Genomic DNA, 13,308 nt, shown 5'->3' with positions numbered 1-13,308 from the left:
ACAAGGGTAGACGGTGTGGAGGTTATAGTTCATAAGGGTAGGCGGTGTGGAGATTATAGTTCATAAGGGCACACAATTTGGAGGTTATAGTTCATACGGGTAGACGATGTGGAGGTTATAGTTCATAAGAGTAGGCTGTGTGGAGATTATAGTTCATAAGGGCACACAGTGTGGAGGTTATAGTTGATAAGGGCAGATGGTGTAGAGGTTATAATTCGTAAGGGCGGACAGTGCAGAGGGTATAGTTCATAAGGGAAGATGATGTGGAGGTTATAGTTCATAAGGCTGAATGGTGTCGAGGTTATAGTTCATATAACAAACTTTCCTCGGCATCACTGAAACCTGGCTCACCCCCTCTGACACAGTCTCTCCAGCTGCACTTTCATACGGTGGATTCCACCTTTTCCACACACCCCACCCCAATGGCAAGCATAGTGGAGGAGTAGGTTTTCTCCTCTCAGACAACTGCTCCTTCACCCAAATCCCACTGCCATCCTCCTTTACTCTCCTCTCTTTTCAGGTGTACTGTGTGCGCATCTACTCCCCCTCCAACCTCCAACTGGCCGTCATCTACCTTCCCCCTGAACCTGCCACCACCTTCTAAGACCATTTCACCACCTGGCTACTTCACTTTCTTTCCGCTGACATCCCCACCATCATCATGGGTGGCTTTAACATCCCCATTGACACTTCTCTCTCAGCTGCCTCTAGGCTTCTATCTCTCACTTCCTCCTTTGGCCTTGCTCAATGGTCTTCTGCCCCCACTCACAAAGATGGCCACACACTGGACCTCATCTTCACCCGCCTCTGTTCCCTATCTAACCTCTCTAATTCACCTCTCCCACTATCTGATTACAACCTACTCAATTTCTCCTCCCTCTCATCTCCAGGGCAACAATCCCCACTCCACAAACTTGCATACCCTCGCAGAAATCTTAAACACCTTGACCTACACTCACTCTCTGAATCCCTCCTCCCTCTTACAGACATCAGTTCCTTACATGACGTGGATGTTGCTGCCGCTCTGTATAACACCACAACAGCTGCAGCTCTCAATTCGGTCGCACCCCCTCCCACATACCAAAGCTCGCACAATCAACAGGCAACCCTGGCATACCAGCCTAACCAAAGAGCTGCGATGCGCCTCCAGGGTTGCTAAGCGTAGATGGAAAAGGTCTCACTCCAATGAGCACTTCATATCATTCAAACTGTCCCTCATTACCTTCAAATCCACACTCACTGCTGCAAAACAAACATACTTCTCATCTCTCATATCCTCCCTGTCTCACAACCCTAAACAATTATTCTACACCTTCAATTCTCTCCTACGTCCCCCAGCGTCTCCCCCCTCTCCTCTCATCTCAGCCGAAGACTTTGCCTCATTCTTCAAGCTAAAGATTGACACCATCAGACAAAGCTTTTGCCTAAAGTCCCCCCAGCCCCTCCTCACACCTACTCAATCCTCCTCCTCCAAAACCAGCTTCTCCACCATTACGGAAGACCAATTTTCCTCTTTACTCTTCAAATCACACCTCACCACCTGTGAACTTGACCCAATCCTGTCCCATCTCATCCCCAACCTTACCACAGTCTTCATCCCAACCCTTACCCACCTTTTCAACCAGTCACTAACAACTGGTGTCTTCCCCTCATGATTCAAACATGCCTTGATCACACCCATCCTGAAAAAGCCCTCTCTTGACCCATCCTCTCTGACTAGCTATAGCCCCGTATCACTTCTCCATTACGCCTCAAAACTACTGGAACAACACGTCCATTCTGAACTGTCTTCCCACCTCTCCTCCTGCTCTCTCTTTGACCGCCTCCAATCTGGCTTCCGAAGACATCATTCTACTGAAACTGCCCCGACTAAAGTCACAAAAGACCTACTAACCGCCAAATCCAAGCGACACTACTCTGTCCTCCTCCTCCTAGACCTGTCATCTGCCTTCGACACAGTGGACCATTCCCTCTTACTACAGATTCTCTCATCTCTTGGCATCAAAGACTTGGCCCTATCTTGGATCTCTTCATACTTAACAGACAGGACATTCAGTGTCTCCCACTCACACATCACCACCTCACCTCTCCCCCTATCTGTCGGTGTCCCCCAAGATTCAGTTCTAGGATCCCTGCTCTTCTTCATCTACACCTTTGGCTTGGGACAACTCATAGAGTCTCATGGCTTTAAGTACCACCTCTATGCTGATGACACACAGATCTACCTCTCTGGACCCGATATCTTCTCCCTACTAACCAAAATCCCACAATGTCTGTCCGCTATCTCATCCTTATTCTCTGGCCGATTTCTAAAACTTAACATGGATAAAACAGAATTCATAGTCTTTCCACCATCTCATTCACCCCCCCCCCCCACCTGACCTATCAATGTCCATGGCTGTCCACTCTCCCCAGTCCCTCAAGCTCACTGCCTTGGGGTAACCCTGGATTCTGATCTCTCCTTCAAACCACATATCCAAGCCCTTTCTACTTCCTGCCGACTCCAACTCAAAAATATCTCCCGGATCCACACATTCCTCAACCACGAATCTGCAAAAACACTAGTGCACGCCCTCATCATCTCCCACCTCCACTATTGCAACCTCCTGCTCTGTGGTCTCCCCTCCAACACTCTCACACCCCTCCAATCTATCCTAAACTCTGCTGCCCGACTAAACCACCTGTCCCCACGCTATTCCCCGGCCTCTCCCCTCTGTCAATCCCTTCACTGGCTTCCCTTTACCCAGAGACTCCAGTTCAAAACCCTAACCATGGCATACAAAGCCATCCACAACCTGTCTCCTCCTTATATCTCTGACCTAGTCTCCCGGTACATACCTACATGCAACCTCCGATCCTCACAAGATCTCCTTCTCTACTCCCCTCTTATCTCCTCTTCCCACAATTGCATACAAGATTTCTCCCGTGCATCCCCCCCTACTCTGAAACTCTCTACCCCCAACACATCAGACTCTCACCTACCATGGAAACCTGCAAAAGGAACCTGAAGACTCACTTCTTCCGACAAGCCTACAACCTGCAGTAACCATTCCTCCACCATACTGCTGTACGACCAGCTCTGCCCTTACCTACTGTATCCTCTCCTATCCCTTGTAGATTGTGAGCCCTCGCGGGCAGGGTCCTCGCTCCTCCTGTACCAGTCGTCACGTTTTGTTAAAGATCTTTGTAATAGTTCATGTATGTATACCCCTTTTTCATGTAAAGTGCCATTGAATAAATGGCGCTATAATAATAATAAGGGTAGACGGTGTGGAGGTTATAGTTCATAAGGGTATTCGGTGGGGAGATTATAGTTCATAAGGGCACACTGTGGAGGTTATAGTTCATAGGGGTAGACGGTGTGGAGATTATAGTTCATAAGGGCACACTGTGGAGGTTATAGTTCATAGGGGTAGACGGTGTGGAGGTTATAGTTCATAAGAGTAGGCGGTGTGGAGATTATAGTTCATAAGGGAACACAGTGTGGAGGTTATAGTTCATAAGGGCAGACGGTGTAGAGGTTATAATTCATAAGGGCAGACAGTGCAGATGGTATAGTTCGTAAGGGCAGACAATGTGGAGGTTATAGTCGGTGTGGAGATTATAATTTATAAGGGCACGCAGTGTGGAGGTTATAGTTCATAAGAGTAGGCAGTGTGGAGATTATAGTTTATAAGGGTAAACCTGGAGGTTATAGTTCATAAGGGCAGACAGTGTGGAGGTTATAGTTCATAAGGCTGGATAGTGTGGAGGTTATAGTTCATAAAGGTAGACAGTGTGGAGGTTATAGTTTATAAGGGCAGACAGTGTGGAGGATATAGTTCGTACGGGCAGATGGTGTTGAGGTTATAGTTTATAAGGGCAGACGGTGTGGAGGTTATATTATAAGGGAAGATGATGTAGAGGTTATATTATAGTTCAAAACAAAAACAGGGAATAGAGTTGGAGTGACAGAGGCTTCAGCTCTACCATAGCTCATCAACCTCATGCACATAAATTCAAACGCGGAGTTCCTTTGTATGGAGGAATGGACTGGTCATGTAAAGGTGTGGCTTGTATTGTCTTTGAAAGAGCTACATGCACATATAAATAGTTTGGGGTGTGAAATCCTTCTGCCAAGTTCCCTTTAAAGGAGAATTAAAATAAAAAGTATTAATAAATACCAAATATAATAGACATGCCATCTATAGGAGACAGAAACACATATATAGACATGATCTAGATCGATTGATAGACCAGCGTACGATCGATAGATCACATAGAAACACACAATTTTGATAACTCGATAGGAGATAGATAGATATGTTACACGCACGCCGCTAGGTTCAGATAGGGTCGAGACAGGTTACATGAAGTCTTTGGAATCCTGGGGGGAACCGTTACTCAGGGCGACCATAGACCACGTGCTGCAGCTTATCTCAGGCACACAGGGGTATTGACCCTCAGGCACAGACACGTAGGTTGTTTCACTTGCTGACCAGACACACTTACAAGAGTCCTCATAAATGGTAGAACAGTAGCATTTAATAAGAAGCCGCACAGCAAGTGCAAGTTAAGTCTTATAAGCAACAAGCTCCAGTGACAAACAGTACAGTTTCCTTAGCAGCACAGCAATTCACAGTCTTCCCAGTAGTACAGGACAGCACAGTTCTAATGCAAAGGCACATTAATGAACACAGCATTCCTTACAGCATAGTGAGATGGAAGAGGGGGGAGGGTTTGCTGAGGGAGATGATCCCTGTGAGACCATTTCTTCCAGTCCTTATCTTTCTGCCTGACAATACTCTGCACTGCTAGTTCAGGAACTATACCTGACCTGTGCTTAGCTTCACTCCTGACTTGAATCCTTTTCACTTGCAGTGGTGCTTCTGTGAGATGCAGAACAAACACATCACCTTTCTCTTCGGCTCCAACCAGACAGTAAACAACTTTCCCACAATCCCCCTGGGGCTCTGCTAAAACACTCCCCTTCTCCTGTGACTGTGTTAACCCCTCTAGTTGCTGGATGCTTCTGGAGTACAACACTTCCTGTCTCCTGTACTTGTGTTACTTCTAATAGTTTCTGAATGCTTTTAAAGCAACAGCACTACTTCTGCATGTCACACTCTGCAACAGCACTACTTCTGCATGTCACACTCTGCAACAGCACTACTTCTGCATGTCACACTCTGCAACAGCACTACTTCTGCATGTCACAGATAGATATATAGATAGATTGATCTTAGCACGATGGCTCAGCGGTTAACACTGTAGCTTTGCAGCGCTGGGGTCCTGGGTTCAAATCTCACCAAGGAAATGTTTGTGTGGGTTTCCTCTGGGTTCTCCGGTTTTCTCCCACACTCAAAAGACATACTGATAGGCAGGGGGGTACATAGCAATCATGGCCCCCCCCACAAAAAATAAATAGTTGTCTGTGTCACAGAAGAGCAGATCTCACAACCTTCTAGCCTTTACATACTAATTTTTCTCCTGCTGAAGTCCTAGATTTCTCTTTTATTTCCCCTCTAAAGTATGATGCAAATAAAAGTGCCCCCCAAACACAGTATGATGCCCCCATGGCGAATTCCTCCACATTAGCCTCCACATGCACAGTATAATGACCCTACTGTGCCCCACCTTAACACCCAAGGCAAAGTATGGTGACCCCAATACGGTATGATCCCCCAACTGTGACTCCCACACAGCCCTTTATATAGTATAATGGGCCTACATACAGTATAATGGCCCCACACAAACCTTCACACCATATAATTGCTTTCATACAGTATAATGGCCCCCCACATAGCTCTCAAAATATTATAATGGCCCCACATAGCCTTCCATATAGTATAATACGCCACCCTTAATCCTCCATATAGTTAAATGCGGCCCCCATTATCCTCCATATAGTATAATGAACTTCCCATAGTCCTCCATACAGTATATTACACACCCCATAGGGTAAAATACAGCTCCCATATAGCATAATGCACCCCACAGTCCTACAGTATTATGGGCACCACGTACTCACTGATTTTAAAATACAGTATATTTTAAATAAGCCGACCCGAGTATAAGCCGAGGCCCCTAATTTTACCACAAAAAACTTGGAAAACGTATTGACTCAAGTATAAGCCTGGGAAATGCAGCAGCTACTGGTAAATTTCCCCATCCTGGTACCCATGGCTCCCTCATCACCAATCCTGGTATGTATGGCCCCCTCATCCCCCAATCCTGGTATGTATGGCCACCTCATCCCCCAATCCTGGTATGTATGGCACCCCTCATCCCCCAATCCTGGTATGCATGGCGCCCCTCTTCCTCCAATCCTGGTATGCATGGCCCCCTCATCCCCCAATCCTGGTATGCATGGCACCCCTCATCCCCAATCCTGGTATGCATGGCACCCCTCATCCCCCAATGCTAGTATGTGTGGCCCCCTCATCCCCCAATGCTGGTATGTGTGGCCCCCTCATCCCCCAATGCTGGTATGTGTGGCCCCATCATCACCCAATTCTGGTATGTGTGGCCCCCTCATCCCCCAATCCTGGTATGCATGGCACCCCTCATCCCCCAATCCTGGTATGTATGGCACCCCTCATCCCCCAATCCTCGTATGCATGGCCCCCCTCTTCCTCCTATCCTGGTATGCATGGCCCCCTCATCCCCAATCCTGGTATGCATGGCACCCCTCATCCCCCAATCCTGGTATGCATGGCACCCCTCATCCCCCAATCCTGGTATGCATGGCACCCCTCATCCCCCAATGCTGGTATGTGTGGCCCCCTCATCCCCCAATGCTGGTATGTGTGGCCCCCTCATCACCCAATCCTGGTATGTGTGGCCCCCTCATCCCCCAATCCTAGTACGCATGGCCCAATCACTGCACACATAAAACAAATAAACCCTTATACTCACCTTCCTCACCTCTGCTACAGAGCTGCGTCCTGTCTGCCAGCAGCTCATGTCAGCATCTGAGCAGCACGCGCTCTCAGACGCTGATGTGAGCTTCCGGCATATTCACTCCTCTCTACGCCAGGACTACATGCGTGGAGAAGAGTGAATATGCATTCTCTTTAGTAACCGGCACTGTCAGCAGGAGCCGCGGCTCAGCGCTCCTCCGTGCCCGCTGCTAAAGAGAATGAATATTCCCTCTTCTCCACGCCCATGGGAGTGGAGAAGAGGAAATATTCAAGTACCTTTAGCAGCGTGCACACGTGGTAGCTGCAGCAGCGGCTACTACGTGTGCCCGCTCCTTCGCCGCAACTTCCCCTCCCCCGTAAATACAATACTCACCTATCCTCCTCGTTCCCCCACTGCTTCGGGCCTCCCCGGCTCACAGGTCACATAGAAGTGGTGTGGCCTGCCGCCATTGGCGGTATGCCACTGCTGATAGGAAATGTAGATTGTGAGCCCCAATGGGGACAGTGATGATGAGGTCTGTAAAGCGCTGTGGAATTAATGGTGCTATATAAGTGAATAAGTGTTTCTCAAAGTGTGGAAGTTCTGCCTGTTTTTGCATGTTATGTTTTCGGTACCTGTGTCCATAGATCTGAAGTTTTGATACCTATGAGATAAATATTTGAGATATATACAGTACAGACCAAAAGTTTGGACACACCTCATTTAAAGATTTTTCTGTATTTTCATGACTTGAAAATTGTACATTCACACTGAAGGCATCAAAACTATGAATTACCACAAGTGGAATTATATACTTCCGGGGACTACCTCTTGAAGCTCATCAAGAGAATGCCAAGAGTGTGCAAAGCAGTCATCAAAAGCAAAAGGTGGCTACTTTGAAGAACCTAGAATATAAGACATATTTTCAGTTGTTTCACACTTTTTGGTTGAGTATATAATTCCACATGTGTTAATTCATAGTTTTGATGCCTTCAGTGTGAATGTACAATTTTCACAGTCATGAAAATACAGAAAAATCTTTAAATGAGAAGGTGTGTCCAAACTTTTGGTCTGTACTGTATGTATATCAACACTAGATGATAAATATATAGAATAGATATACTGTATAATAGATGGTAGTAGATAGATTGATAAATAGATAATGCATGGACAATAGATATTACATACAGTGGATAGATATGTGATAGATTGATAAATATATAGATGATAGATAGATACTAGATAGATAATAGATGGATAGATAATAGATAGATAATAGATATATAGATATGGATGGATAGATAATAGATGATATAAAATTATGGACTAGTGCATCTTTTATCTTATTTTTTATTATTATTATTTTTTTTTTTATAAATGACATGACCATGACCTCTCAAGGCACCATTGACAAGTGTCCCATGACCAATCAGCTGCTGCAGAACCTCTTTGATAACCATCTCCTGTCAGTAAATGCCATTCTCCAGCCCAGACAATAGGCTGCCAGCCACCACCCAGTACAGTGTCCGTGTAGACCCAGGACATGGGCTCCTGAGCAGTGGCAGGTTGGAGGGGGTGCATGAAGCATGCTGTACGTCTCCCCACCCCTATCCTTCACTCCTCCTTCCAGAATATGATCGCTGAAGGAGCCGAGCAGCTGCTTACGAATTGCTAAACCCTCACCCTCTTCCAGCCTGGGCTGTGTAAGCATTTCTATGTAGCCTGGAGAGGAGGACCTGGCCCTGACAGCAGCAGCAGCAGCACATCCTCAGCCAGTGCCCACAGCTGGATTCTGGAGCCTGTGCAGCCTCATGGATCAGAGCTGCATGTAAGACAGCAGCAGAGAACAGACCCTGCAGGAGGCAGCTCCCCAGCCATGGTGTCATGGATCATATCCAGACTTGTAGTGTGAGTATACCCTCCTTGTCTCAATGTGACACCAATGCCCAGCCTGCCTGTGTCAGTGCAAGGTGATCTGTCACACACTAAATATAGCTGTTGTCTCTCCCATGTGCTGCCCCTAGGATATAATACAAGAGCACACAATGGTGGATGTCAGCTGTGTCACCATATACATGGCATGTGGCCTTTTTTTGTTGCATTGCACCCATTTCTTTCTTCTATTAAATAACAATGTTTTTTTTTTCCTGCAAAGGTGCAAACATATTTGCTTTTGCCACCAGCAGATGGCTCTGTAATAAAAATTCCAGGTTTATTGTTATATATGTTGCATTATTTGTATTATTGTTGTCATCTGGCTGGTTACATTGTATATATACTGGAATGCCCTAGGACGGAGACAGATTGGGGGGTCTCCTGGGTGGGAGGAGAGGGGTCAGCAGCAGCGATGAATTATTCATTGCACATCTGTGACAGAAGGGAAAGTGAAATGTAATATATAGAGGGCATGATGTGATAGCAAGAGGGCTGGGAAGGGTTAAAGCTACTGAGGGGAAATATTGGGGGGTCTCCCATCATATATGGAAATACCAGTGGGTTCCTAGTGCTGGGTTCTGGTTCAGAGGCCCAGCCTTTCTTTGTTCACATGAGGTGTATCCGTATCATGTGTGGCCTCCCTTTCTGTGAATGTGTCGGATTTTGCTTTTGCTCATGAATTTATTGTATGTATGTATGTATGTATTAATAGAAAATAGATACAATACTCATATAAATAAATGTATGGAGTGACTTGCATACAAGAGCCTGTCTGTGTCTGTGTGCCGTTTGGGGTGAATATCTCCAGGGCATGGATCACACTTGCATTCGTTTTGTTCCGTCAGCTTTCCATTACTTTTTGGCCATCAGGATAGAGTGGCGTACAGCAATATATATCTATTAAAAAGTAAACCTGATGGCCCCATATATTATAAGTGAATGGACGGAAAACAAAAATTGATTATGATATTATGATGGATTTGTCATGGATCATGTAAATATAGGATCCACCATTCACAATAGGTGCTATCACAGCTCACCTCCGTCTCCTGCACAATGACTGATTACACCTCTATATAAAGTAGATAACAAAGGATTCATCCTTCACAATAGGTGATGTCACAGCTCACCTCCTCCTCCTGCACAATGACTGATAACACCTCTATATGCAGTAGATAACTCAGGATCCACCATTCACAATAGGTGATGTCACAGCTCACCTCCTCCTCCTCCTGTACAATGACTGATATCACCTCTATATAAAGTAGATAACTCAGGATCCACCATTCACAATAGGTGATGTCACAGCTCACCTCCTCCTCCTGTACAATGACTGATAACACCTCTATATGCAGTAGATAACACAGGATCCACCATTCACAATAGATGTCACAGCTCACCTCCTCACCCTCCTGTACAATGACTGATAACACCTCTATATGCAGTAGATAACTCAGGATCCACCATTCACAATAGGTGATGTCACAGCTCACCTCCTCCTCCTCTACAATGACTGATATCACCTCTGTATACAGTAGATAACACAGGATCCACCATTCACAATAGGTGATGTCACAGCTCACCTCCTCCTCCTCCTGTACAATGACTGATATCACCTCTGTATACAGTAGATAACACCAGATCCACCATTCACAATAGGTGATGTCACAGCTCACCTCCTCCTCCTGTACAATGATTGATAACACTTCTATATGCAGTAGATAACTCAGGATCCACCATTCACAATAGGTGATGTTACAGCTCACCTCCTCCTCCTCTACAATGACTGATAACACCTCTATATACAGTAGATAACTCAGGATCCACCATTCACAATAGCTGATGTCACAGCTCACCTCCTCCTCCTCCTGTACAATGACTGATATCACCTCTATATGCAGTAGATAACTCAGGATCCACCATTCACAATAGGTGATGTCACAGCTCACCTCCTCCTCCTCCTGTACAATGACTGATACCATCTCTGTATGCAGTAGATAACTCAGGATCCACCATTCACAATAGGTGATGTCACAGCTCGGCTGGTTTCTGATTAGTGAGGCTCCAGATTTTTGGCGTGCTTTATATTCTACCCATTATTTTTTCACCACAGAGAACAGTGATTTGCAAAACATTCCCACATTTAGGTTGCATGCTTGGAATATGGGCTTGGTTTTGTAGAATTGTAAACGGCATTAGAAAGGGTTTTTTTTGGGCTTTAATATTAAAGCCCTCTGCTTGGGATAGGTCACTAATATAGGATCTGACTCCTGGGTTTCCTACCGATTATCTGATTGAAGGCAGCGCTCCTCACATTGTGTAGTGGTCGTATTGGTGCTGCAGGCTGTCTCCCATACGGAACTGTGTCACTTCTGTGCACGGCCCCACGGTTTGGGCTTCCCTGAGCACGCTGATGCATTTTGCATTAATTTCAATGAGCACAATGTAATACTTAACTTCTCCAGTGGTGGAAAAATAAAGAAAATAAAACTCTTGTTCCCGTTGATTCCAAACAAGGGAAAACCCTTTAATAATTTTATTGACATTGAATCCATATAACAAAAAGGGATTTCCAAAGCAGAAACTCCCTGTAATATATTCCAGATGTTCCTTTATAATTGCAAAATGATCCTATCGTGTAATAATTGTAGTAGATGCTCCAGCCTCCTACATCTCCAGGCCACAGACATCTGCTTGGAACGGCCGATGGGTGTTTCAGTCCTGACTAATTATACAATAAGAGGATCACTTTACAGTGCAGCTGGCTCTGATTGGGATCTAGATGGATATTTTAGGGTTAAACCTTTTTAGACTCAGTGATAGGAGAGTGGGGGCATTGTTGTTCCACTGCCAAAGCTTGTAGGGCCGTCAGCCCCCGATTGCTGCCGATCCATGTGCAGTAAACATGAGGCCAGGTGTCAGACCCCCTCCAATCTGACACTGATGTCCTATCCTAAGGATATCTTACGAATATCATAAGCCATTTTAAAGGGAATCTGTCAGCGTTTTTTGCAGCATGATGTAGAGACAGAAACCCTGATTCCTGGGATGTATCACTTACTTTACTGGATGCAGCAGTTGTGGTACAATCAGTTTTCTCTGCTGCAGATCTAGCCGAGCTCGGAATGCTGAGCCCTGTATAACCCCACCCACACCACTGATTGGCCGCTTGCTGTTTACATTGTATATTAACAAAAAGCAGCCAGTCAGTGGTGGAGGCGGGGTTGGACTAGGAGGCATCAGACACCTAGTCCTGTAGTGATAATCTCCTGCTGATAAAACACTGATTGTATTGAAACAGCAAAGTACAGCCTATCGTTGGAATAAGGGTTTATGCCTCTACGTTATGCTTCTCTCAGATCACGAAACCTGCTGATAGATTCTGTTTGACATAAATTCAGCACCTGCTATCACCTCTCTTTTAGGGAGTCAGGGAATTAGACTCCCACCAATCAGACCAAGACTGCTAAAGGGCTGAAACAGTGGCTGACAGGCTGCACCATGCCCACACCCGCCCTCCGGCCACCACCCGCTGTCATCCTGGGGATGCAGACAGCTGTGAATACATTGGTGGAGGAGGGCTTCTTCCACCAATCAGCTTGTGCGACTGAGCCAGCTGACGCGATGATGTCACTTCTTAGCGTCAGCTGTGCGGAGACACTACCGGAGCAGAGCGCTGGGGGAATGGGAGCGAGGCGAGTATGTGTTGTTGTTTTTTACATATGCGGATGCGGTGTTTGCCTGTACCGTGTTTCTCCGAAAATAAGTCAGTGTTTTATATTATTTTTTGCTCCGAAAGATGCGCTAGGGCTTATTTCCAGGGGATGTGTTATATTCCATGAACAACTATCCCCAAAAGAAAATTTATTAACAAAATTGAGATAAAAAAATGTATTGAAAAATTAAAATATAAGTATGATATAAGTATATCAGTAGATGGTACTACATAGCCAATAAACATGGAAAGGTATGAACATATAAATTACTGTAGTGACCCTGAGTGGAGTATTTGTCAAATCATATGACCTACAATTTCCAAAAGGAATTTTACCTAACATGTACAGTACAGACCAAAAGTTTGGACACACCTTCTCATTTAAAGATTTTTCTGTATTTTTATGACTATGAAAATTGTACATTCACACTGAAGGCATCAAAACTATGAATTAATACATATGGAATTATATACTTAACAAAAAAGTGTGAAACCACTGAAAATATGTCTTATATTCTAGGTTCTTCAAAGTAGCCACCTTTTGCTTTGATGACTGCTTTGCACACTCTTGGCATTCTCTTGATGAGCTTCAAGAGGTAGTCACCGGAAATGGGCTTCCAACAATCTTGAAGGAGTTCCCAGAGATGCTTAGCACTTGTTGGCCCTTTTGCCTTCACTCTGCGGTCCAGCTCACCCCAAACCATCTCGATTGGGTTCAGGTCTGGTGACTGTGGAGGCCAGGTCATCTGGCGTAGCACCCCATCACTCTCCTTCTT

The 13,308-nt window shown here is 45.4% G+C and overlaps 1 protein-coding gene across 4 annotated transcripts in view; it reads left to right on the top strand.

Moving 5' to 3' along the window:
* The first annotated feature begins 8,389 nt into the window (after positions 1-8,389).
* Positions 8,390-13,308, top strand: part of REEP1 (receptor accessory protein 1) — a 100,343-nt gene continuing 95,424 nt past the window's right edge. For 2 of the 4 annotated variants that reach the window (XM_073649133.1, XM_073649134.1), the window contains exon 1: positions 8,390-8,790. In XM_073649133.1, coding sequence (XP_073505234.1) covers positions 8,759-8,790 — 32 coding nt within the window. In that variant the 5' untranslated portion in view covers positions 8,390-8,758. The remainder of the gene's footprint in view (positions 8,791-13,308) is intronic. The other 2 variants (XM_073649135.1, XM_073649136.1) reach the window with 2 other exon arrangements.

Source organism: Phyllobates terribilis, unplaced genomic scaffold (assembly GCF_046119375.1).
Source record: "Phyllobates terribilis strain yellow unplaced genomic scaffold, ASM4611937v1 Scaffold_1__5_contigs__length_1240528914, whole genome shotgun sequence".
Lineage (NCBI taxonomy): Eukaryota > Metazoa > Chordata > Amphibia > Anura > Dendrobatidae > Phyllobates > Phyllobates terribilis.
Note: the sequence above shows the minus strand (reverse complement) of the source record. Positions and strands in the feature narration are given on the sequence as shown.